General features: G+C 47.6%; 2 protein-coding genes across 6 annotated transcripts in view; both read left to right on the top strand.

The window, feature by feature from the left end:
* Positions 1–703: 703 nt before the first annotated feature.
* Positions 704–7,526, top strand: SLC23A3 (solute carrier family 23 member 3). Of its 4 annotated transcripts, XM_043577856.1 has the most exons (12): positions 714–1,228; positions 1,396–1,553; positions 1,711–1,808; positions 2,020–2,093; positions 2,301–2,482; positions 2,801–2,924; positions 3,063–3,177; positions 4,140–4,393; positions 4,965–5,070; positions 5,377–5,541; positions 6,538–6,633; positions 6,726–7,526. In XM_043577856.1, exons 1-12 carry the CDS (start codon positions 1,049–1,051, stop codon positions 7,013–7,015), a joined length of 1,842 nt encoding a protein of 613 aa, XP_043433791.1. In that variant the 5' UTR covers positions 714–1,048; the 3' UTR covers positions 7,016–7,526. The 4 variants fall into 4 exon arrangements, with proteins under 4 accessions (XP_043433794.1, XP_043433791.1, XP_043433793.1 ...); XM_043577859.1 differs by lacking the exon at positions 4,140–4,393 and having other exon boundaries at positions 704–1,228; positions 2,832–2,924; positions 3,132–3,177; XM_043577857.1 differs by lacking the exon at positions 5,377–5,541 and having other exon boundaries at positions 717–1,228.
* Positions 7,527–8,286: 760 nt separating this feature from the next.
* The window catches only part of NHEJ1 (non-homologous end joining factor 1), an 82,224-nt gene continuing 65,071 nt past the window's right edge, over positions 8,287–25,439 (top strand). For both annotated transcript variants that reach the window (XM_043577855.1, XM_043577854.1), the window contains exons 1-5: positions 8,287–8,392; positions 11,554–11,730; positions 12,146–12,358; positions 19,025–19,163; positions 19,739–19,797. In XM_043577855.1, the coding sequence (XP_043433790.1) occupies positions 11,554–11,730; positions 12,146–12,358; positions 19,025–19,163; positions 19,739–19,797 (588 nt within the window). In that variant the 5' untranslated portion in view covers positions 8,287–8,392. The remainder of the gene's footprint in view (positions 8,393–11,553; positions 11,731–12,145; positions 12,359–19,024; positions 19,164–19,738; positions 19,798–25,439) is intronic.

The raw sequence follows: 25,439 nt of genomic DNA, 5'->3' as shown, positions 1-25,439 counted from the left end.
GAAAAGACTCAAAGTTTGCCAGGAATGTACCTACGTGTAAATTAAAACTGGACTTTGCTTTGTTCTGCACTTGGCCAAGAACTTGTTCACTACTTTGGAACATCAGGTCACCAATGGCAACACTGCTTGTGATACATGAGTCGCCAGGAAAGCACTAGTATCCGTTGATGTTGTAGTTATCACATCCATGGTTATTCTCTATATGGGGTAGGCAGTGGATGACATTGTCTTCTCCTTTAGTTGGGCCCAAGTTTCACATATGAAATACTTTTAATTAATTAATTAATTTATTTATTTATTTTTATGTTTATTCAATTTTGAAAGATAGAAACAGAGCACCAGCAGGGGTGGGACAGAGAGAAAGGGGGACACAGAATCCGAAGCAGGCTCCAGGCTCCGAGCTCTCAGCACCAGAGCCCGATGCGGAGCTCAAACTCACGAACCACGAGATCATGACCTGAGCCGAAGTCGGACACTCAGCCGGCTGAGCCACCCAGGCACCCCACAAAATACTTTTTATTATCACTTACCTTTATTTCTCCTTTCTGTTGTTACAGTGGGAAAATTATATAGAGTTGTGGTCACTTTTGCCATGCATGATGTAGGGACATTACCCATGCATTTCCTTCCCAGGTAGTCCTGGGGGCTTGACCCTGAAAGGGTTGAGAACTGGTATAACCATGATCGTTTCAAATCCTGGTTGTGAGGAGGGAACACTAAAACCTCCCCAGGATATTTGATAAGTCTCCTCCCCACCTCTCGTATCCTACTTTCCAAAGCACGAAACAGGGGATCTACATGGGAGATTCTTGCGGGGGAGGGGTCCAGAACGTGGCTCCACAGTTAATGGGTGATGGAATTTGCACAAGAGCTGGGCAAAGGTGAAAGGGCCTGTCCTGCCCCAAATCCCTCATCCCTTCGCTCCGCTTCACTGATGCCTCCACCCCCTCCCCACTCCAGGCAGCTAACTTCCTCCAAACTCCGACCTCTTACTCTCTCTACTTAACTCTGGCCCAGGGCAGCCAAGACAAGAAGAAAGGCAGTCAGCATGAGCCGATCACACCCCCATCCCGTCCAACTCCGGTCTACGGGCCCCCAGGATGCCCTGACCACACTGCCGCCACCACCACTTCCACCGCAGCCTGCTGTCCAAAATCCCTCCTCTCACCCTTGGGCCTCTCAGTGTGGGCCTCCTCCCTGGGGCCTCAGCTGTCTTCTGGCTCTGCAGGTAGGAGGCAGAGGTGTAGGAGTTAGTCCTAGCTGAAGGGGTGATGGCGGGGGGGGGGGGGAGCAGATGGGGGGGGAGGGGAGAGTAGGCGTGGCATGAGAAACCCTCAGGAAATAGGCATTTCCACCTGTTTCTGAAGACTCTCCTTCCCATTTCTTCTCCTGCAGCATATCTTGGTGCTGGCTTCTCTGCTCTGTGTCTCCCACTTGCTCCTGCTTCAAAATCTCCCCCAAGGAGAGCTCTCATATTCCCCTGCCCAACTGCTGGCCTCCAGCCTCTTTTCGTGTGGTGTGTCTACCACCCTGCAAATTTGGATAGGCAGCAGGTGAGGGGAACTCCCTGGAGAGAATGGGGCGGGTTCCTGCAAGCGTGTGTGTGTGTGTGTGTGTGTGTGTGTGTGTGTGTGTGTGTGTGTAGGAGTGGCCTGAGGAGTCCTTTTGGCTGCCACTTGTCTCTAGTAGCCAGGGCTGCTATTCCTACAGGCTGCCTCTTGTCCAGGCTCCGTCCTTAGAGTTCCTTGTCCCTGCTCTGGTGCTGACCAGCCAGAAGCTACCTCTGGCCATCCGGACACCTGGAAACTGTGAGCACAGAGCAAGGGCACAGGGTGAGGGTGGAGTGGAGTGCCAGTCTGAGCCTCCAGACCTGGGTGGGCACAGGATTGAGAGTGGGCAGTGGTGGGAACTGCTAGGCTATGGGGTCTTGGAGCTGTGCCCCGGACCAGCAAGGACTGTAGAACAATGGGGCTCTGTCCCACTTACCTCTCTCCTCTCCACGCCCCCAACTTTCCCCAGCCTCCCTTGTGCTGCGCCTGTGTGGGGGGCCTGGCTGCCATGGCCTGGCGCCCCGGAACACTTCTCTCCGAGAGGTGAGTGCCTGGGGATGGCGAGCAGGAGGGCTGAAGGTGGTGCCCAGGATGGAGGAGGTTCCTGTTTCCATTTGCTGGGGCCTGAGATGATCTGGGGGAAGGAGTTGGGACAGAGACCCACCCCCTGGGATTAGTTGAGAAGTCCAGACTAAGGTCAACTTGATGGAGCAGAATGCATCCTCTTTGTCTTTTTCTCGGCTTCTCCAGGTGTCCGGGGCTGTGGTGGTATCCGGGGTGCTGCAGGGCACGCTGGGGCTGTTGGGGAGTCCCGGCCGTTTGTTCTCCCACTGTGGGCCCCTGGTGCTGGCCCCCAGCCTGGTGGTGGCAGGGTTCTCTGCCCACAGGGAGGTGTCCCTTTTCTGCTCTACTCACTGGGGCCTGGCCTTGCTGTACGTAAGTCCTGAGGGGCATGGGGTGGTGACCAGTGAGTGGGCTGTGCGGGACTGGGGGAGGGCAGAGCAGCTGGCCCTACCCGATTCAGCAGCCATCTGAGCAGGGACAATGCTTTGTGGATTTGGAATCCAGGACTTTCGCTGGGTTCATGGGGTCTCCCTGGCTTTTACACCGTGCCCTGCTGCCCCTCCAAGGTGTCCTCCTCCTTCTCTTCTCTGGGATCCCTGTTAGGGAATTCTGCCCCTCCTCTACCTCCCTTACCCCCCTCAGGATGCCTGCTTCCTTTTGCTCCTAAAGCTCTTTCTCTCCCCTAGGCTTATCCTGGTCATGGTGATCTGTTCTCAGCATCTGGGCTCCTGCCAGTTACCTCTGTGCCCCTGGAGGCCAGCTTCAGCCTCCTCGCCTCACACTCACATTCCTGTCTTCCGGCTCCTCTCGGTATGTTGGGGTCTGGGCAGGGCGAGTTGAGGTGAGAAGGGCTGGCATGGAACGCTTGATTGGCCCGCTACCTTTTTGGTTTCTATCTACCCCTCGAAGGCTGGCTTGGAAGGTTCCGGTCTCAATCTCGCCCCTCAGGTGCTGATACCAGTGGCCTGTGTGTGGATCATCTCTGCCCTTCTGGGGCTGAGCGTCATCCCCCTGGAGCTGTCTGCCTCACCCAAGGCACCATGGGTTTGGCTGCCTCACCCAGGTAGGTCTGCTCTTCGTCCTTCAGCCTCTTACTCAAATCAGAGGTCTATTTCTTTGAACTCAAGATTTAGCGAATTTCATTTCTGAGTTAAATCCTGTGCTTTCTCAAAACACCCAGGGGAGAGAAATTGCCAGTCCGAAGGGCAATACCAGCCCCTCACCACAGGTGTTTTATTTAGTGTTAAGAGACATCTGCAAGCCCATCACTCCCTGTTAATAATCCTCATCCGATTTACACACTTATGCTACCTACCCTCACAAGCATTGGAGTTGGTGGCCCTACATATGAAGTTTGCTTTTGAGGCATTGTGTACAAAAGTTGTTCATTCGTCAACTTAATAGAGGTCTGTTGAGTGCTGATTATGTGCTGGGCATGTGAGAGGGGACGTGGTGTTAAATATGACAGATGCAGTACCTATACTCAGGAAGGTTATATCTGCTAGGGAATGCAGATACTAATTAAACAGTCACCCAAGTAAATTGAAAATTACATGTGGTAAGTGTAACAATGGGGAGATGCATTGTGTAATGACAGCTTATAACGGAGAATCTGACTTTACCAGAGAGATCAGGAAAACTGTTCTTGAGAAAGTGATCTTTGAGCTGAGATGTGAGAGGTGAGGAGGTGCTAACAAGGTGAAGGCAAGGGAGAAGAGCATTCTAGGTGGGGAGAGCAGCATGTGCAAAGGCTCTGTGGTAGCCAGCAACACAGCAAGGACAAGGGCCTGAAACAAGGCCAGTGTTATCTGGAGTGAAGAGAGTAGGGCAGAGTGTGGTGGAAGATGAAGCCTTGTAGACCATGATAAAGGAATGGGTCCTTATCCTGAGTTTGTTGGTTCTGTCAGAAGACATTATCTTCAAAGACAATGGGGTCTTGAGGATTCTTGTGGCACAGGCCTTTGGAAGCAGGGGGATGCTCCAGACTTGAGTCTGGCCCCAAGGTGGCTTTTTCTCCCTCCCCAGGTGAGTGGGACTGGCCCTTGCTGACACCCAGGGCTGTGGCTGCAGGCATCTCCATGGCTTTGGCAGCCTCCACCAGCTCCCTGGGCTGCTATGCCCTGTGTGGCCGGCTCCTGCAATTGCCTTCCCCACCTCCACATGCCTGCAATCGAGGGCTGAGCCTGGAGGGTCTGGGCAGTGTGCTGGCCGGGCTGTTGGGGAGCCCTCTGGGCACTGCATCCAGCTTCCCCAACGTGGGCACAGTGAGTCTTATCCAGGTATGTGGACAGGGGTGGGGCAGGGGAGTGGAAGTACACGAGAGGGAAGGGAACTCACGCTGACCAGTTGCCATCTGTGTCCAGCATCCTGCCAGGCACGCCTCCTCAATGATCTCATTTAGGGAGGTGCCTAGAAGTGGTAACGGCTAGGACCGTGAGGAAGACACTAAGTCACTACTAAACTCCCATACCTCCGGCACGGTACCCTTGCTGGGGCGTCCGGTGAGATCAAGTCATACAAGGTCCTTGCTCTCTTGGGCACTTCAGAGAGGGAGAGGCAGACAATTAAAAAAAAAAAAAAAAGTAAGATAGGTACAGAGTGTTAAGTGCTATCAAGAAAACAAAGCAGGTAAAAATTGAAAATAAACTCTTAAAAAAAAAGAAAAAGAAAATGAAGCAGGGTAGTAGGGGGATAGTGGTTGAGAAAAGGAGTGTCCTTTAGGTAGAGTGCTTCTCGGAAGGATCACATTTGAGTTGAGATCCAAATGATGAGAAGGGGCCAGCCAGGCAAAACTCTTGAAGAGGCAATCAAGGAGGTGGCTGTGTTTTCTAGCATCTCTGCTTCGCACAGGCTGGATCTCGGCGAGTGGCCCATCTGGTGGGACTGCTCTGCGTGGGGCTTGGGCTCTCCCCGAGGCTGGCCCAGCTCCTCACCACCATCCCGCTGCCTGTACTTGGTGAGTGGATGTATCAGCAGGACTGGTATTGAACCAGTGCCCCCCACCCCCACCCCAGGATGGCCAACTGGTTGCTTGTGGCTGGCCCCCTCTCTTTCTGAACAGCACCCCTGACCTATGGGGTGTCAGCTGTGGGTCAGCTGCTCTCATTTTCTCAGCCCAACATCTTGGCCTCTTGACTGGGCTTCCGACATAAGGGGAAAATGAGCCTTTGGTTGTCTCTCTCCATCACAACCTGCCCCACCCTGCAATACTCTCTCCTTGCCAGCCCTTCCCAACCCCTTTGATTACTTCCCTACGAGACAGGTGGGGTGCTTGGGGTGACCCAGGCCGTGGTTCTGTCTACTGGATTCTCCAGCTTCCACCTGGCTGACATTGACTCTGGGCGGAACGTCTTCATTGTTGGCTTCTCCGTCTTCATGGCCCTGCTGCTTCCGAGATGGCTTCAGGAAGCCCCTGTGCTGAGCACAGGTGGGGGTGGGGATGGGAAGAGGAGTTGGACAGTACTGGGAAAGCAAGGGCTGGAGGCTGGAGGCTCTCTAGACTCCAGGTCCCACACCCTTTTCTGTGATTTGGTGTAAATAGTTCACCCATTCGTTTAGCAAATATTTATTGAGCACCAGGCTAGCCCCTTCGGATATAAAGGGGCCTCCAGATGTTACGGTCTAACAAAAGAGATGACATGTGTAGGAACGTAACAGGAAAGGCTTAGATAAGGAGCTGGCTGGGGTGCTTGGCAGTGAGAAATGGTTTCTGCTTAAGATGATCCAAGTAAGTTTTACAGAACAAGTTAACACTGAGCTGGTTTAAAGGATGGTAAGATTTGAACATATTTAGTGAGAGGAAGGTCATTTCTGGCGGGGGAACCGTCATAAACAAGGACATAGAAATAGGGTCATAGGGTATGTCTGAGGAGTAGCAAATACATTAGTTAGTGGAGCTTAGCAACTAGCAGTGGTACTCAACTGAGGATGATTTTGCCCCACAGGGAATATTTGACAATATCCAGAGATATTTTTGGCCATTACAAACGGAAGAGGGGATTGTTATTGGCATTTAGTGGATAGAGGGATGATGCTAAATATCCTACGATGCACAGGACAGCCCTCCTCCATCAAAGAATTATCTGGCCCCAAATGTCAGTAGTTCTGAGGTTGAGACAACCAGGCTACAGCATAGAATATAGGAAGTGGGAAGTAAGCTTGGGACTTTTAATACCAAGCTTTCCAGAGCCTGGAACTACCAAAGCATATTCAGAGGGCATGTGGATGCTCAGAAGACAGGATGATAGGCAGGGACCTTGTGCGAAGGGCCTGGGTGGGGGAACTAGAGAGTAGGGGTAAAAGGTGGGGTAGATGGGAAAAGATCTGTCCTTAGCCCAAGACTTAGATTTAGGTCTAGAAGTATGACCCATTGGCCTTGCATAGGATCAGAGTTCCCCTCCTGCCTGGCCCCAACTTTCTGTAGGCTGGAGCCCCTTGGATGTATTACTGCGCTCGCTGCTCACAGAGCCCATCTTCCTGGCAGGACTCTTGGGTTTCCTCTTAGAGAACACCATTCCTGGTAAGCTGAGGCCAAGCCCCAGCACTGGGGAGCAGCCCGGATGTTATCACTCCCTGGGTGGGGCAACAGCCTGACCAACCTTTCTTTTGCAGGCACAAGGCTTGAGCGAGGCCTAGGTCAAGGGCTGCCATCTCCTTTCTCTACCCAAGAGGCTCGGGTGCCTCAGAAATCCAGGGAGAAGGCTGCTAAAGAGTACCAACTTCCTTTCCCCACCCCAAATTGGTCTCCCTGTATCCCCCAGCCCCTCCGTTGCCTCTGCCCTCTGCCTGAAGACCCTAGGAATGAGGAAGGAGGGGCCTGTGAGCCAGGAGAGACAGCAGACTTGTTGCTTGGCTTTGGGGAGCAGTGTCCTGAGTCTAGCAGAGAACTTAGGTCCCAGTGATTACCAGGACTCCTACCCCTGTCCTGGTTAGTTTAGCCCTATCTCCCAGCTTGCTGTGTGAGTCAGCTCCCAGGCTCTAATTTCTCCTAGGAAGAAGGTGTGTGTGTGTGTGTGTGTGTGTGTGTGTGTGTGTGTGTGAGAGAAATGGACCCACCTAAAGGTCTCACTTCCCAATAGGTGTGTTGCCTTTCCTTCTCTTAATTAGGCCTAACTGTTCTGGGCAGGGGCCATGGTTTAGTGGACCATGAATGAATGAATGAGATTTTGTATGTGAACTATCTATAGTCGAACCCCAGCATTCACTTAACAAATATTTATTGAGGGCCTCCCATGTGCAAGGTCTTGGAACTACAGATATGGAGAACACAGGGTCCCTGCCTTCTTAAGGTACCTACCATTTAAAAAGCCTTATGTAGGGGCACCTGGGTGGCTCAGTCGGGTAAGTGTCCAACTCTTGACTTTGGCTCAGGCACCGTGTAGGGCTCTGTGCTGAGCGTGGAGCCTGCTTGGGATTCTCTCTCTCTGCCTCTGCCCCTGCTTGTGTGCTCTCTCTAAATAAACATTAAAAAAAAAAGACCTATGTAATTATTAATTAAAATCCAGGTCAGAAGGCAGTCTGTATTAAAGATTAAAACAATGCTATGGGAGCAAAAGAGAAGAAACAGTTAATTCTGATTGTGGATCGTGGCAAAGGCCTTATGGAAGAAGCAGCACTGAGGCTGGCCTTGACGAGAGGACTCTGGTTGTGGAAAGCGGATGGGGAGAATATGTCAGGCTCAGGCATGCAGCTGAAGCAAAACCATAAACTGTACAAAGTACAAGATGAGTTGAGGGATTTTAAGTTTCTCCGTGGTGATGGAGCAGAAGCATGGGGGTAAAAATGGAAGGAGAAATGAGAAAGGAGAGGTAAAGGATGAGGTCAGACCATGGGATTTATGCATGGAAGAATCATCTCTGAAACAACTTGAGCGCTGGTGAGGATCCGAAAATTAGTGAAGTTCAATTCCCTCATTTTATTACAAAAAAGAAAGGGGGGGGTGCTAGAAAGGTAGGGGAGGGAAGTGACCTGAGTTTATTGAAGGGTCCAAATCCTGGGACCCCTCTCCCGCACCTCATCTGCCACTCTTCCTACTCGGCCAGCGCGATTCCGAGGGGCGCCACTACTACTCCACTTTCCCAGCAGCGGGTCCAGCGGCCCTTTTCCCGCTCTCTCCGAGCGGCGGCCCCCCAGCTCGCTTTCTTCTGCCGCGAGGACCCAGATGCCCCGCCCACGTCGGGCCTCGGCCCCGCCCCTAGGTCCCGAAAGGCCTCTACTCTAGGCCTTTCGGTTTGCGCGGTCTGCTGAGAGGACGGTGGGAGCTCTCGCGGCCGCTCACGGTAGGTGGTGTCGGGTTCGAATCAGGGCCGAGGCCTCAGCCGGAGCCAGGCGGTGAGAGGCCCCCCGGGATTCCGCCGGCGTGCCGGGAGCCGCGCGCGGCCCGGGTGCTGCGGCGGGCCTCCGTGGGTGGGCGGGGCGCGTGCGCAGCGCGTGCGCAGCCCGCCTTCCGGTGGCGAGGCGGGTTTGTGTGGCTACTGGTTGGCGGGCTCCTCGGAACTGCAAAGCGGCCGGTGGTCGGTTTTGTTACCCCCGAGGGGTCCCGAGCCGCGCCTCGGTGCAGCCACAGCTGTCAAAGTGGAGAGGCAGACGGCGAAGTCCCTCGCGGCAAGGGCGGATGGAAACTACGTCAGGCGACTCCTGGGGTGGGGCTGTGGTAAAGGGAGCCAGGGTTGGTCCCCACGGAGGGACGGGGCGTGGCCCAACCCGGACGGTGGCTGGGGCCTTGCTGCCCTCTGCAGGATGGTGGGGGAGCTGCGCCGAGAGAGGGGCTGGGCCGAGGGGCGGGACTCGGTGCGGACCCGGATTCTCAGACTACCGCATCTGACTGTCGGCGCTCCTAAGCGTCATTCAAGAATAATAAATGGATGAATCTTGTTAACATGAAGGTTAAAGACGGCCTTGAAGGGGGGTGGGGAGGTGGGGAAAGATAAGATTCAGAGGCCTTGAACTCAATAGGACGCGCGTGGTGGGAGCATTGCCAATCCCAGGTCTGGTGCTGAATGTCTCAGACCTTCCTATGGGGCCTCTTGATCCTGAGCACGTTTTTTTTTTTAATTTAAAAAAATGTTTATTTATTTTTGAGAGAGAGGGAGAAAGTGACAGAGCGCGAGCAGGGGAGGGGCAGAGAGAGAGGGAGACAGAGAATCCGAAGCAGGCTCAGGCTCTGAGCTGAGCTCTCAGCGTAGACCCCAATATGGGGCTGGAACCTATGAACTGTGAGATCCTGACCTGAGCGAAGTCTGTGGCTTTAACCAACTGAGCCACCCGTGTGCCCCATACCCTGAGCGCATTTTATTTTTTTTTTTAATTTTTATTTTTTTTTTCAACGTTTATTTATTTTTGGGACAGAGAGAGACAGAGTATGAACGGGGGAGGGGCAGAGAGAGAGGGAGACACAGAATTGGAAACAGGCTCCAGGCCCTGAGCCATCAGCCCAGAGCCTGACGCGGGGCTCGAACTCACGGACCGCGAGATCGTAACCTGGCTGAAGTCGGACGCTTAACCGACTGCGCCACCCAGGCGCCCCCCTGAGCGCATTTTAGACTCCTCTCCCACCCCCAAACAAGACGGAAAACAACTATACAGTTTGAGGGTTTTGAGCTTCCAGGCTTTCTGAAGCGTTAGGCAAGGAGAATCAACCCAATTTTGGCACTCTTAGAGGGTGCACTGAAGGGCTTGGCGACTTCACTTGTTCACTTGACTTTGTGACCTTTGGCAATGTGGAACTCTGGTCTAGTGAGGGCTAGCTTAATCATTCCAAGATCTCCTCCCTGTGGGAGCGGCAGATGGGAAGTGACTGCAGTCCCATCCTCCAAACACAAGGCTGCTGCAAATAAAAATCACAAAATATATTTACTTTTCACCTCACTATTGACTGTACAAATTAAGTTTTATTACAAGACCCCTCTTCAAAAGCGAGGTTATGGTTGTAAGAATAACGGCTTAGACTGTGATGGAAATGACAGGAGGAATAGAGCCATGTTAATCATGTTAATGAAATCCAAGGAATTTCATTATTTCCTTTATATTCTAAGACGACTCCCTCACTTCACTTTGTATTTATAGACTGAAATAATGAAGGAAATTGTATCACTTTTTTTTTTTTTTTACCCACAGGAAAAATGACCAGACTTCCTGTAAAGTAACCATAGTTACAGAACATCTACTAAGTTAAGACTACAAATTTAGTTGTTGAACTAGAAAAGTTGGTTTCCAGGAGTTCCAGGATATACAGCAGGGCATGACAGTACCTTGGGTTGGGGATCTGGGGGGATGAGTGAAATGGAAGTTAATGAATTGTCTCTACCTCTGCGAAATGCCGTGCCTTGTGTTTATGACTTCTTAGTCACCCACATTCTTCTCGAAATGGGATTTGGGGCTTTTTTGTTTGCTTCTGGACAAACAAAAGAGTTTATTAGGTCTGTATATGTGTGTCATTGATCCCTTTGAGAATTTGACGGAGCTGTGGACTTCTTCCTCCCAAATGGCTATACGCATGTTTGCATGGATTATGCATATAATTTCAGAGGATTCACAAGCACAGACACTAGATTAAGAATCCCTGTGTTGAGGAATGTTTGTATGTGTATATAAATGTGTATGTATGTATATGTATATGTTTATATGTATGTATATATCTATTTAGAGAATATAAATATATATTTGAAATTCTGAGAGTTTCTAGAGTTTTATTTCTAGATAATGATCAAATAAGTTGAACTTCCTGCTCATGACACTTATGACTTATGATGTTGTATAAGACAAGAACTACTTCTAGAAGTTCTGGGACAGGGTAGCATTGATGTTTTTATTAGGAATGTGATAAAGATGCAACAAGAGGGGCGCCCGGGGGGCTCAGTCAGTTGGGCGTCCGACTTCGGCTCAGGTCACGATCTCATGGTCCGTGAGTTCAAGCCCCGCATCGGGCTCTGTGCTGACAGCTCAGAGCCTGGAGCCTGCTTCGGATTCTGTGTCTCTCTCCCTCTCTGCGCCTCCCCTGCTCAAGCTCTGTCTCTGTCTCTCTCAAAAATAAATAAACATTAAAAAAAGAAAAAAGATGTAACAAGAATGGTTCAGGTTTCCACATTAAGTTATATTGTTAGCAAGCAGAAATACTCATACCAATATGCCAAGGCTTGAACACTATGGAAGAAAGATATTTTATGCCCTTTAGGAACTTAATTAAAAAAAAAAATTCTAAATAGATCTGTAGTGGCCAGGAGGTAGTAAGGTTGTCCAGCTGGTTACATGTGGGGCAGGGGATGGGAGGAGGGGGGTTGCGTGTGGGGGGGGGAGGGGGAGGATTTAAGTCCGTGCCTTCTGTCTTATGAGGGAGGAGTCTTTCACAAGGCTTATTTGATATAGAGCTGTTTGAGTGGTGCCCCCACCCCCAGGCCTGCAGTACCCCGGGGCACTTTCCTAAATTAAGACTTTCCTGCAGATGGAGGAACTGGAGCAAGGTCTGTTGATGCAGCCATGGGCGTGGCTGCCACTCGCCGAGAACTCCCTCTTGGTCAAGGCTTATATCACCAAGCAGGGCTATGCCTTGCTGGTTTCAGATCTGCAACAGGTGTGGCACGAACAGGTGGACGCCAGTGTGGTCAGCCAGAGAGCCAAGGTAAGTGTGACAAGAAGTCCGGCGGTGGGGCGGTCGTGGATACGATTTCTGTCTCAGTGGAGGTCAGGGTACATTCACACCAACCAGCATACTGGCCTGTAGGTTGCCAAGGGAGGTCGGATCAGGTTGAGACAGTTCCAATGAGTGTCCTGCACTTCTACCCAAAGCCCTGGGATCTTTCCATTTGGTTGTACGTGTGTTAGTTTCTGCACGGCATGCAGTACACGCACGATTGTGAAGGAGGCCAGTTGCTCTCTCTTTTTGTTTTCTTCTTTCCTGTTCCTGTGTCTTTTTTCCCTCCCTTCTTCTCATGCCCACTGTCTTCATGTTAACGAGCTTTCCTTTGCTGTTACGGAGTGGGGAGTCAGTTTCCTTTTAGTAGTCTCACTCTGTACGACCCCTGCTGTCTTTTTAGGAGCTGAACAAGCGCCTGACTGCCCCCCCTGCAGCTTTTCTCTGTCATTTGGATGATCTGCTTCGCCCATTGTTGAAGGACACTGCTTGCCCTGGCAAAGCTACCTTTTCCTGTGATCGTGTGGACGAGGCAATGATACTACGGGTACAGAGTGAGCTCTCTGGTCTCCCCTTTTATTGGAATTTCCACTGCATCCTAGCTAACCCTTCCCTGGTGAGTGCAATTCAGATATGGGGTGGGAAAGGGGAATGCCAGCTGCTTTGAAATGAATCTTTAGGTGCTTTTACTTTTTTTGTGGACTGCATTTGAAATTCTTCTCCAGTTGGAAAACTTTCCTTGACTAGACAGAAGGCAAAATGGATTCTTGACTGGTGTATCCTTTACTTGCAGAGTTTGGGTTTACCTGCTTTATTGTGTGTCTTTATTCATTGCTTTATTCATTCAACATTTATTAGGTGTTTACTATGGGCTAATTGTTGGGTGTTTAGATCTAACACAATATAGCCTATTCCTGGAGTTCGTAATCTAGTGAGAAGACAGACGGAAAACGGGATAAAGTATGGCAAATTCTCTGATTGAGGTAAGCTCAGGATGATCAAAGGTCCGAAAAACCTTTTTTGGAGAGATGGTTTCTGAGCTGATTTTGAAGGTGAGCAGGAAGTAATTGGGAGAAGATCAGGAGGTCATTCTAGGCCAGAGTGTATTTTGAGAAACAAGGAGATATAGAAGTGTGGGCAAGTGGGGGAACTTCATGACTGCTGGGAGTTGTGGGAAATGAAGTGTAAGTGACCAGATTTTGAAGGATTCTAATGAGTTTGGATTTTATCCTAAATGCAACAGGGATACACTGAAAAACTTTAAGCAGGGGTTTAACGTGATCCAATTTGTAATTTATCAAGATCAGCCTGGCAACAGGGCAGAGTATGTAGTGTCATGTACCTTTCTGAACCCTTCTTGTCACTTAATCCTCACCACTGCCCTGCAAGGTAAGTATTCTTATCCCTGTTTTCAGAGTAGGAAGCTGAGATCGAAGGCAGTCCAGAGTCATCCAGCTTATAAATGAATGAGCTGGAATTTTACTCCCAGGTAGGTCTGATTCAAGAGCCCATTTTCAGCCACTAGGAAGATAATGTTCTTTGCTCACTTGTAGCTTTCTAGGCCCCAAGAGCTTTTATTAGGAATTAGCTTGAGAGTAAACACTAAACTTGTTTGCAGGAATTACTGCCACTGGTCCCTTCTACCCTTTTATATAAATGGCTTGTTTCAGTCAGTAGCATTAGAGGCTTGCGTCTTCTAAGGGAGGTCTCAGGGTGTAGGTTTATCAGCAGAAGGACCTGAAGACAAGTGGACAAGTGGGCATCATTTCCTATAGCCCCTCTTTAGTTTTCCAGAGATGATGTGATGCTTTGGCATCAACAGAGTGGATGTGAGTGACAAAGTGCTTTTTGAGAAGCTCTTCTCTCATGTGTTTAAAAAAATTTGTTTTAAATGTTTATTTATTTTTGAGAGAGAGAGAGAGAGAGAGAGAGAGAGAGAGATAGAACGTGATCAGGGGAGGGGAGAGAGATGGAGACACAGAATCCGAAGCAGGCTCCAGGCTCTGAGCTGACAGCACAGAGCCCAAGACGGAGCTCCAACTCACAAACCGCAAGTAGATCATGACGTGAGCCGAAGTCAGATGCTTAACTGTGTGAGCCACCCAGGCGCCCCATTGATCTAGAATCCAGTAAAGCTGGGCTTGGGTGCTGCGGAGAACTACTTCTCATTCACCTCAGACTTTCTTAAAAATTTTTTTATGTTTATTTATTTTTGAGAGAGACAGTGCGAGTCGGGGGGGGGGGCAGAGAGAGGGGGAGACACAGAATCTGAAGCAGGTTCCAGGCTCTGAGCTGTCAGCCCAGAGCCCGACGACGGGCTTGAACTCATGAACTGTGAGATCATGACCTGATCTGAAGTCACTCGCTTAACCGACTGAGCCACTCAGGCGCCTCTCATCCCAGACTTTCTAAGGTCCATCAGCAGTGCTTAGCAGATAGCAGTCATTGATATCTGTTGTTTTTAATTGAAATTTTTGATGAAAATTTCCATCCTTCTTTGGACGTCGCTCTTTTGTTCAAAACCCTGTTAACTTTTTCTAAGTAACACCAGGGGGCACTGTTCCCTTGATAATGCCTGTTCCGGGACCAAAGCATTAAGGCTGCCTTTGGGAAGCGCCAGCTATAGCTAACTAGCTGTGCATCACACAGCCCTAGAAATTCAGAATAGTGAGATTTCGGAGGCAGGTCTCCTAGGAGGCTGGTGGGCTCAAATGTTTTTGTTTTTTGTTTTTTCTCCCTGAAAGAATAAAGAGCACTTATATAATGATATTAGAATGGAAAATACCATGTAAAGGGAAAACTAGCTGTTGTAGGCAAATTTCTCTAATTGGGCAGCTGCAATAAGGAAAGAAGCATTAGTGTTTGGAGTGGAATCAGTCCTGACTGGCCACAGGGAGACGTGAGTATGGATCAGTTGGTGAACAATAGTGCTTTAAGGTAAAATAATATATTTATTATTAAAAAAAGAAGAAGCATGCCATCCCAGGGAAACCCCTGAACCTGAGGAGGCTTTACAGGGAAAAAGTTAGAGCCAGTGGACACTGTCAAGGGTGTAGGCGGATACTATTTCAGGCTCGTGTGTGTGTCTGTGAGGTCACACAGTCATAATTTTTGTTTGTTACTCATTGTTGTGATAGTTTTTATTTCATTTTTTTTCAATGAGTAATTCATGCAAAAGACAAACATTTCAAATAGCATTTAAAGGTCTAGTGTGAAAAAATAGGTCTTTCTACTCCTTTTTCTAGTCGTTCCTTTTCCTTCTTTAAAGCAACTACGGATGCCATCTTGTGAATTCTTAAAGCTATACGTAGGTTTGTATATATGTAAGTATGTACATACTCAGTCAAATACGTATCTGGGTGTGTGTATGTGCATTTTCACAAATGGCAGCATGCTATCCACATAATCCATCACTTAATTCTAGAACTTAGAAATCATTCATAGCACTATATTGAGAAGATCTGCCTTAATATTCTTTAATGGTAACAGAGTTTTATTTAATGAATATATCAACATGTATTTAATTGATATGCTACTAGTAGACTCTTAAGTTGTTTCCATTCTTTTGTTGTTATGCCTGGCGACTGTCCTTGTATTTACTTTTCCTATGTGTAAACATATGAGTAAACTAGCAGTGGAATAGCTAAATCGAGGAATATTTGTAATTTCACTCTTGCTCACATAATGCCAAATTGTCTTCCAGAGAGATTACGCAGCTAAACTCTCACTAGTCATGCAGGAGAACAGGAGGGTACAACACAGGATGTTCACACTAATGACTTACTAGTTCTCAAGGCTCTGCGGGATATCATGGAATATGTAGAGCTTTGGGTCACCGCTTCCTAGCCCATTTCTGCTTCCAGCCAACTCCCTTTATCCCTTCTTCCTTCGTTCTTCCTAGTATCTAATGTAACTTTTTAATTTTAATTTTTATTTATTTTGAGAGAGAGACAGAGAGAGCAAGCAGGGGAAGGGCAAACAGAGAGGGGGGAGAGGGAGAGAGAATATCTCAAGCAGACTCTGCCCTGACAGCCTGCACTCCAACTCATGAACCCTGAGATCACGACCTGAGCTGAAATCAGGAGTCAGACACTTAATTGACTGGGCCACCCAGTTGCCCCAATAATTGAATTTTTACGAGACTTGGTTTCTTCATCTCTAAAGGGGAGATGCCAGTCACAGCCTTACTATGGAATCGTGAAGAGTAAATCGAGAACATATGTAGTATTACTGAACTTTTAGCATTATAGTGGACCTGTGAGAGCAAATACTCTGACTCCGTAATTTTCCCTTGAAAAAGATAAGGACCTTGAAGGTGCTTGGGATTAAGCCATTTTCACATCTAGGTGCTCTCAGAACCAGAGCTGGAATCTAGATGTCATTCCCAGTCTGTTGCGCTCTTCACTATATCCAAACCTGATAGAATTCATCTCGGGATCGATAACTGCCATTCTGCTCTCCTGCCTCTGACTTGTAAATATTTCAATGGGAAATATGAAGACATCGGAGGAAGTTATAAGTAGCTTTTCCTCTGGAAAAGATCGGCAGCTCCTGCCTCTATATCCACCACACTTCCTGACCTCCTTAACTGTTGTGAGCTCTTTGAGGGCAGAAGCCTCAAAGGGTCAGAATATGTATGAGGCACACAGTAGTTATTTGTTGAATTGACTTATTGAACTCCTTCTCTTCATATATTGTTGTCTGTAAATGAAGGGGTGGGGTGTTCCTCACCTGAAGTACTTCAAGATTTTTCCTTGTAGTATCTGTGGATTTGCTCTGAAATCTGTTACTTCAGCCACATGCCTTGTCATACTTATCTATATTAGTGTTCATCTAACTTTGAAATGAGTTATACCCTGATAATCCAGAGTGGTGTAACCCAATCTTATGAAATTGTTGGGGAAATTGAAATATTTACTGATAAAAAGCTTAAATTTTTTTTTTTTTTTTTTTTTTTTTTTTTTTTGCTATGTAGACATTAGAGTCTGATAGATCATTTCAGGTGCTTGGTATGGTATTACCATATTTAATTAGAACATGGCATTGGTTAAAAACTGTTTCTCATTGTGTTTCATGTTGTTATATTTACTGCCACTCAAAGAAATTGCTATTAAGGTGGATTCCCAGAGAGAGGCTGGTTACTACGTTAGGAGTTTCTGTTATTTATTTATTTTTTAATTAATTAATTAAAAATTTTTTATTTAATTTTTTTTAATGTTTATTTATTTTTGAGAGAGAGAAACAGAGACAGAACATGAGTAGAGGAGCGGCAGAGAGAGAGGGAGACACAGAATCTGAAGCAGGTTCCAGGCGCTGAGCTGTCAGCACAGAGCCCGACACGGGACTCAAACCCGGGAACCATGAGATCATGACCTGAGCCGAAGTCAGATACTTAACTGACTGAGCCACCCAGGCACCCCAGGAGTTTCTGTTATTTGAAGGCTGTTACCAGATGGACGGTGACACTGTTTGGTTACCAGTTGTAATTACTTTCACTTCAACCCCTGCAAACATTGACTTACTTTCATACAAGTATTCACCTATTTTTCCTCCTAATCTACCTTGAACAGGACCAAACCTAAGAAAATAATTCTTAGGAAAGAGGGTTGGGTCTAGAGCAGATTAATTTTCCCGAGGCAGAACTTCTGCCACATTTTGAACAGTACTTCCTGGAGGCTTAAGTTTATCCGAAGGACCTGAACTGAGAAATAGGACCAGGTTGGGATGTACTGTGTGATGGAAAGAAGTGACTGGTATTTACAGCTAGACTTGATTTCTGGCCTTCCACTCTGTGTCAGTACCCTGCACTTCTTGGGTCCTGGTGGTGGTACAAAAGCTGCTGCCACTAACCCTTGTCACCTATGCCTCCCCACCCCCCCCCATCTCTTCTCCTAATTTGTCCTTAGAGAAACGTGGGGGTTGGTGTACTACTGCCAGTGGGCCACCTCTGGCTTGCTGCCTATTTTTCAGGAGTTACATTGGAACCCCAGCACCCTGATGTATTACACGTTGTCTGTGGGTGCTTTCCTGCTACAATAGCAGAATTGACTATTGTGACAGGGACTGTATGAGCCACAGAGCTGAAAATACTGACTACCTGGCTCATACAGAAAATGTTGCTGACCTCTGATCTAGGGCATTTCTTCTTAGTGCCTCCTTTAGCTCATCTGCTTGGGGGTAGGGAGAGGAACTCCGATAGCATGCACTAGCCACAGAGAGATGATTGATTTTAGCTTTTTTCTTTGGCTATGGCTTTCTCCTTTCTAAAGCTACTGAATACCTTGCGTAGGTGAATTAAATGATTTTCCTATATAGCTGTGTATTATCATGTGAGAATACCATCTTAGCTGCTCGGTGGCGTGGCTATGCTCACGTCCTTCTTATCTCTTGTTAAAAGCAAGGTGTGCTAGTCGGTTTATTCCTTCCCAGGCTGGCCTCTTGGTGACTGGCTGGCTTCTGTTACTATGACCTGAGACTTTGGTGCATTTGTGGGAGCAAATTGAAACTCTGGGCTCATTCTGGGCTATTGGCAGCCCTGAAATGGCTCGTAATCAGTGTCTGGGTTTAATTTGAGACTGACCCAAGGCTCTCTACTCTCTGTTGGTTTTTGTCTTCTGTTATATGCCAGCTAGCTCACTCTGTTTAAGCCACACCTACTTTCCTGAAGGTTACTTGGGTTTCCGCTTTTGTCCCTCAGTCTCTGAGGAGAATTGAGGCAACACCTTCCTCTTATCAACTCTGTCACATCCTTCTCTTTATTTTCTTCTTTTTTAAACAAATTTTAAGTTTATTTCTTTATTTTGAGAGAGAGAAAGAGAGAGAGACAAAAAGAGAGAGAGCATGAGTAGGGGAGGGACAGATAGGGAGAGAAAGAGAATCCTAAGCAGGCTCAGTGCTGTAAGCATGGAGCCCAATGTGGGGCTTGAACTCACAAACCGTGAGATCATGAACTAAGCTGAAAGCAAGAGATGATGCTTAACTGACTGAGCCACCCAGGCACCCCACGTCCTTCTCTTTAAATTGCCACTCCGGGTTATCTGTCCCTGTGTTCTCCTCTATTCTTCCCATCCTTTTATCCGTGCTGCGAAGAAAACCCTTGAACTTCTTTCACATACCTATTTAATTATTTTATTACTGTATTTGTGTAGATGGATTGCTTGCCTATGAAACTGTAAGTCCCTGTGAAAACACTTATTTTTCAATATTTTTCCTAGTTCCTAATATAGTGTTAGGGAGTACTCTGTAAGTGTCTGTTGGCTGATGGACGTCTCTTCTATGAAAGGTCTCCCAGCATTTGATTCGTCCTCTCATGGGCATGAGCCTGGCCTTGCAGTGCCAAGGGAGGGAGCTAGCAACCTTGCTTCGAATGAAAGATCTGGAGATCCAGGACTACCAGGAGAGTGGGGCTGTGCTGAGCCGAGGTGAGAGGGTATTCTTTGGGGGTGTTGCGAGGGGAATGGTTCAGATGGTCAAAGGGCCTCAGAAAAGGGGAGAGTCGTTTGCATTAGAGATGGGTTTCCCTGGGGAGATGCTGACCAGATGCTGGGTGACACTTCTCTCTGCCTTGAGGACTTGGCTGGTGTCCAGTAGCCATAGAAGCTGTAACTGAGTCCAGCCATGGCCTAGGTTATGGCAAGGGGGGACTTTGGAAAAGGGCCAACAGCTCTATACAAAATTGTACGAGGGCGACACAGACTTGGGACCTTAGGAAGTGCTAGAGTTTCAGCTTCAGAATAAAAACTCAGTTTGACCTTTGTCTTCGTGGCAGGAAAAACTCCTAAGAGCACATGCTGCCACCGAACATGTCCTGTGTGGCTAATCACCCTTTCCTCCTCCTGTTTGCTCACACACTCTCATCCCTTCTCCTGCTGGACGCTGGGTGCTGCATGTTTATGCTCTTTCCCAAGAAATCTTGGGCTCCGTTTCTTTTCCTTCTCACAGTCAAGAAGCTCATCCTAAGACTAATATTTCTTTTCTGTATCCCTTCTTATTACAGATCGGCTGAAGACAGAGCCATTTGAAGAAAATTCCTTCTTGGAACAATTTATGGTAGAGGTAGTGTATGCAACAATAAGAACTTTCTTTTTCCTTGCGCAACTTTGCTTTATTTTCTCACGCGTTTTGGGTGTTAGCTCGCTTGCATGGTTGGGAAGTCCTTTCTCTGAAAAAGGTGCGTAGAGAAAATCTGATAAAACTTGAGACGCATATTGGGGAAGATAGGGTGAAATAGGGGGCAAGAATATAAAAGGCGAAAGTGGGCTGGTTAACATTTGTAAAACATCTCTGTTAACGTAGGGATTTCATTTGGAATTCTCTAACCTTGGAAAGTTTGGTTGACCAGTTGATAAATTTTTGCTTGTTGAGATCAGATCGCAGGTCTGGATTATAGGGTGGGGGGCTAGTTATTATTACTTGTCCAGGCCCCTTCAACATCCCACAGCAGAGGAAGGTGAAAAGCACAGGGCTACCATTTGGGAACTGTCTTGTGGGCACAGTAGGCTGTGGAAAATCACAGTGTTTATACAAGGGGACTGGCAAAGGAATGAATGGGGAGTAGATAATTGTGGCCTGTCAGAAGCTCCTGCCTAGGTTTCCCTTCTAAGGATTGAGCTTGGCCAAAAGAAACATCTATTAAATGCCAAACAGGGGGAGTATTAATAATAGTGACCTTTGATAATAACAGTCAATATTGATCTTCTCCTTCTCTAACTCTTTTGGGACTGGTTAGTTGTACAGTGAGTACCTTAGTATTATTGCCCTGTTTTCTAATTATATGTGTTACCCAAGTTGGTACTTTACTATGTAAGCAAATAATGCTATTATAATATTGCGTTCTGTATAGATTATTCATATTTTTGTCTTGTCATCTAGGCTAATTTGTAAACTCTTTGTGGACAGGGACGGTGACTCATATTTCTTTTGAACATGAAATTAATGTTTTTCACAGGGCTAGGCCTAAAGCAGGTGTTCTTGACTTGGAACCTTCTGTTCTGCCTCTGTGCATTGGCCAAGCCAAGACGCCATGATGCTTGGGGTCTTAACACTAAGAGCAAAAAATGCGAGTTGAGTGCTCAGTCCACCTACTGAAGCAATTTAACTCTGGAGAAGAAGGAAAGCATGTACTGTTGAGTCCTGAAGCAGAGGAGATTTCAAGTCTTTATGGGGAAAGAGAGACCATTACACTTGCCACAGAGAGATTTCCTAGGCCATTTTTCTGCCAGATAGCTTCCTCTGTCCATAAGTGTAGGTATTAAGGAGGTTAACACAGGCTGGGGGTGACATGCTAATTCCCTGCCTCAGCCCCTTAGTTAAACAATACAAAGCTTCGTCTTAGCCCAGCAGAGAGGTCCCTTCCTAATCTAGTGCCCACATACTTACCAACTTGATTTCTTAACATTTTTCTTTATGAACTTTATACTTCAGTGACAGACAATGACTTTGAATTGCCAAAGTGCCTTTCTTCAGCCTTTATGTCTTGGCATACACTGTTCCCTTAATCTATAATGCCCAACGCCCTGGCCTTATCTACCTTGTAAACTTCTATTAATCTTTGAAATGTCAGCTTTGGCTTCTTTGGGAGACCTTTCCAGACTCTCCTTGTAAAGATAGTCCTTCTTCCCGCCACCATAGTACCTTGGTTCCTCCCTCTGTTTTACCACTTACAGCTTTGTGATATTACCGTTTATATGTCTGCCAGACTATGCCTTTCTCCTCCATTGATCTGTGGACAGTTTGAGGACAAGGACTGTGTTGAATGCTTTTCTGTATCCCCAGCACTGAACAGAGTGCCTAGGAGTCGTAGGTTCTCACTAAGTTTGTGGATGAAGATGTTGGTAAATCCGTGCTAGGGGAATTTCATGAAAAGTGTGGCGGTGTGGCCTGTGCATACAGTGCTGCTTGTGAGACCTATATTTGGGGTATTCAGTTATTCTCTTGGTTTATTTTGCAGCTTCGGATAAATCAGTACTCAGAGCCTCCATTTACTCATTTGTAAAATTGGAAGCTCCTCTCTTCCATGCTTTGGGGTGGGGGCAATCCTGCAGAATCGAATGAGAAAGCATGGAGAGTCCTGGTGCCAACCCAGGAAGAATATTGGTGTTTTGGAACCAATTACTTCAGGAATACTGGTCTTCTAAGTACTGGGTGGATCACACCCAAACCACATAGACTTAACGGAATTTTATATATCTGCAAAGGAGTTGAGAGACAAGTGGCTGTAGCTTTCCATTTCATAGATTAAGAAATTGGGCCCCAGAGAGGTTAAATGACTTGCCTAAGGTCATGTAGCTGTAGCTGTATGTTTAGGACCGCCTACATTTCTTATCTGGGATCGTCCCTATTTTGTTTTGCCACGCTAACTGGCTGTATACACCAATTAGAGGAGAGTTAAGGGCTAGGACAATGTGGAATTCTTGTGACCTCTGGGATCACTGCAGTGTCCTCTGGGATCACTGAATGTCCTGCATAGCCGCTAGAACCCGTTTCCTCATGGGACTGCAGAATTTCTTAGGGCCACTGTACCTTTTCAGTTACTCTTCTTGCCTGGGGTCCTACAAACAGGACACAGAAGGGTCATGGGGTCACCCAAGACAGCTGAAAGGATGTGCCATCAAAATAAGCAACATAGGAAGATAAACAAACCGGGGACAGAGAGCTCGGGATGAAGGTAGAGGGGGGCCACGGCTGATGTCAGAGGGCCATGCGGTCAGTGCCTAGGGTCTGTTTTTCCTAGTTCTAGGCTAGAGGCCATAGAGATAGAGCACAGAGGGCAGTAGGGCAGGGAAGTTTCTAGGAGACTAAGGCCAGGAAAAATATTTAAGGGTTGAACAGGGGTTACATCTTCATATTTAGTTCTTTTGTTTTTCCTCTCCTGCCAAGAGCCTTCGATTTCTCATTTCCAGGGAGCCCCAGGGGGCCAACTGATGGTGGCCTGATCTAGGGGGAGTACTGGCAGTGTTCCTCAAGTTGGCTGGATGGAGTGGCTGCTGGTCTGATCTTCATAGAGGGAAGATCCCCATAAAGAGCATTTCCTAGGACTGGGGGCTGGGAGGCACCATCAGGAATGGAAGATGAGTCCAGGAATGGGAGACTATTACCACATGGCAGTAGGAACTGTGTTAAAGAAGTTTAGGAGGATGGGGCTGGCATGGCCCTCTCTCACTCTAGTCCACTGGAGGGAGTTCCTTCCCCTGGCCCTGTCCATGCCTCCCTCTCTCCATCTGGTTGCCATCAGGCTGTGCGGCTGCTGGCGGGCTCTTTATTTATTTATCCCAGTGTAATGGGGTGAGGAGGGAGCTGGCCTGAGGCTGGCATTCCGAGGCCGTGCCACTGAGCCACAGGCGGTTTGCATGGGTGTGTGAGTCACTGGGGCTGCATGCTGCTCAAACCAGACGCGGCCAGGCTCAGGGACAGCAGGCAGCCCAAAATAGAGCCCCGCCCTCTGCAGCTGGCAACCCCTGGCGGGGAATCAGCCCTTAACACCAAAACCTGAGCGGTTGCGTGAAGTTGGCTTCCTTAGGGAGGGGGCCTTAACGGATTCTCTCCTTCCCTATCTTCAGAGGAGAGTATTCAGCATAGCCAGTCATTCCCGTTGCTGCAGGCTGCATGCCTTGTAAGATTTAAATTAATCCGTTCGGTATAGTGCCTTCACCAATGTCTATTATATGGTTATAGTTATGTACCTATAGGTAGCATTGATTTGACTCAGCGTCCTAAATGTAGCCTTGTGTCCTGTCTAGTTTTAAGTTACTGTCTTCATTCTCTGCCTGGTTGCAGCCCGATGCTAGAGCAGATGCTTCAAGTTGTGAAGATACTCACTGCTGCTCTTAGAAAGCTAGAGGTTATATCAGTGATCCCTGGGGAAGATGATCTTTTAACCTGGAATCTGCTGTCCTGTTGAGTTCATTCACAGAGAGCCTCTGCTTGGTTTCCTTGGCCAGTGTTCCATTCTTTACCTGCCCCTTAAATGTTAGTGTTACTCAAGATCCTGTCCTTATCCACTCACCCTTCCCTCTCTGGGGCATCTCATCCAGACCCCAGTTTCAACTGTCACAAGTACACCAGTGAGTGCCAATCTTATGTCTCTACTATGCTGCAGCCCATATTTTTTTCTGCACATTTGACATGTCCACCTGGATGCCCCACATGCAATGCCCTAAACTTGTCCAAAAGAAACCATCTACTCCCCTAAACCCATTTCTCTTCCTCTATTCCTTATCTTGGGGAATCATACCAGTATCCGTTCAGCTTTCTAAGCTGGAAACTTGACAGTTACCCATTTTTCTGTTTGTCCTTACTTTCAAAGCCTAACTTGTCAACTCTCTTTTGAATCTGCTCTTCTCTATTCCGGCGTTCATTGCCTTAGATTAGCACCCCCACCCCCGTCCCCCTTTTATTGGTTTGACCTTCCAGTAGTGTCCTAGCTTGTCACTCAGTCAGTCCTTATTCCCCTCCAGTTGAATTTGCGTTCTGTCAGAGTGGTCTCTTTGAAACGGAAACAGAAAACCAGATTGCTTAGAGTCATTTAGGGGTTCCCGGTTGCCTACAGGATAAAGTTCAAACTCCTTGCATGGCACACAAGGTCATTCACACAAGGTCATGGCATATGATTTGGTCCTCTTGACCTCTGCAGTCTGATCCTCTGTCACTCTCCCACATTGAAGTCTTTATTTTATTTTTTTTATTTAGAAAATTTTAAAAATATTTATTTAGTTTTGGAAGAGTGCAAGCAGGGGAGGGGCAGAGAAAGGGGGACAGGATCCAAAGCGGGCTCTGCACTGACAAGCTGACAGCAGCCAGCCCAATGTGGGGCTTGAACTTATGAACAGTGAGATCATGACCTGAGCCGAAACCGAAGTCAGACACTCAACGGACGAAGCCACTCAGGGGCCCCTACCACACTGAAGTCTTAATGCCCATACATCTCTTGACCAACTTGCCTGGTATTCTTTTCTGTCTCGTCCTCGTGGCAGATTCCTATTTAGCTTTCCTGACTCTGCACAGACATCATCTCTTTTGTGTTTTCCATGACAGTTTTTCCTTTCCGCAGTCTGCTCTCCTTTCAGGCACAGGGACACTATCCTGCTATTCCCACAGCCTCTTGTACATATCTCTGCCATGGCATTTGGCATAAGGGAAGATATGGAAATGAAAAAGAAGGATGGGGCGACAGGGAAAATTGAGTTCGCTGATCTTTTCTCATTTAGGCTTTTCCTTTATAATGCTTGTTAATTCTGTGGCACCTGGGTGGCTCAGTTGGTTACGTGTCCAACTTTGGCTCAGGTCATAATCTTGTGGTTCATGGGGATGAGCCCCACGTCAGGCTCTGTGCTGACAGCTCAGAGCCTGGAGCCTTCGGGTTCTGTGTCTCCCTCTCTCTCTGCCCCTCCCCCAATTACGCATTCTCTCTCTCTCTCTCTCTCTCTCTCTCTCTCTCTCTCTCTCTCTCAAAACTAAATAGACATTAAAAAAATTTAAATATAATGCTGGTTAATTCCTTCTCAAGATTTTCTTCACGTGGCTTCTGTAGTATGATACTGTCCTGTCCTTCACCCTACTTCATTGGTTGCTCCATCTCCAAACCGCTTGCTGGTTCTTCTCCCTTATTACCTCTTCACGTTGGAGTGCCCAGCATTCAGTCCTTGGTGCTCTTATATTTTTTCACTCACTCCTTTAGTGATCTCATGTAGTCTGTGGCT

The sequence above is a fragment of the Prionailurus bengalensis genome, chromosome C1 (genome assembly GCF_016509475.1).
Source record: "Prionailurus bengalensis isolate Pbe53 chromosome C1, Fcat_Pben_1.1_paternal_pri, whole genome shotgun sequence".
Classification (NCBI taxonomy): domain Eukaryota; kingdom Metazoa; phylum Chordata; class Mammalia; order Carnivora; family Felidae; genus Prionailurus; species Prionailurus bengalensis.
Note: the sequence above shows the minus strand (reverse complement) of the source record. Positions and strands in the feature narration are given on the sequence as shown.

What these genes read in the sequence shown, in the direction of transcription:
- SLC23A3 (XM_043577856.1), top strand. Translation starts at nt 1,049, where the DNA reads ATGAGCCGATCACACCCCCATCCCGTCCAACTCCGGTCTACGGGCCCC. An exon ending in CAAATTTGGATAGGCAGCAG is followed by an intron (nt 1,554 to 1,710) that starts GTGAGGGGAACT and finishes CTATTCCTACAG; the next exon opens with GCTGCCTCTTGTCCAGGCTC. An exon ending in CATCCCGCTGCCTGTACTTG is followed by an intron (nt 5,071 to 5,376) that starts GTGAGTGGATGT and finishes CCTACGAGACAG; the next exon opens with GTGGGGTGCTTGGGGTGACC.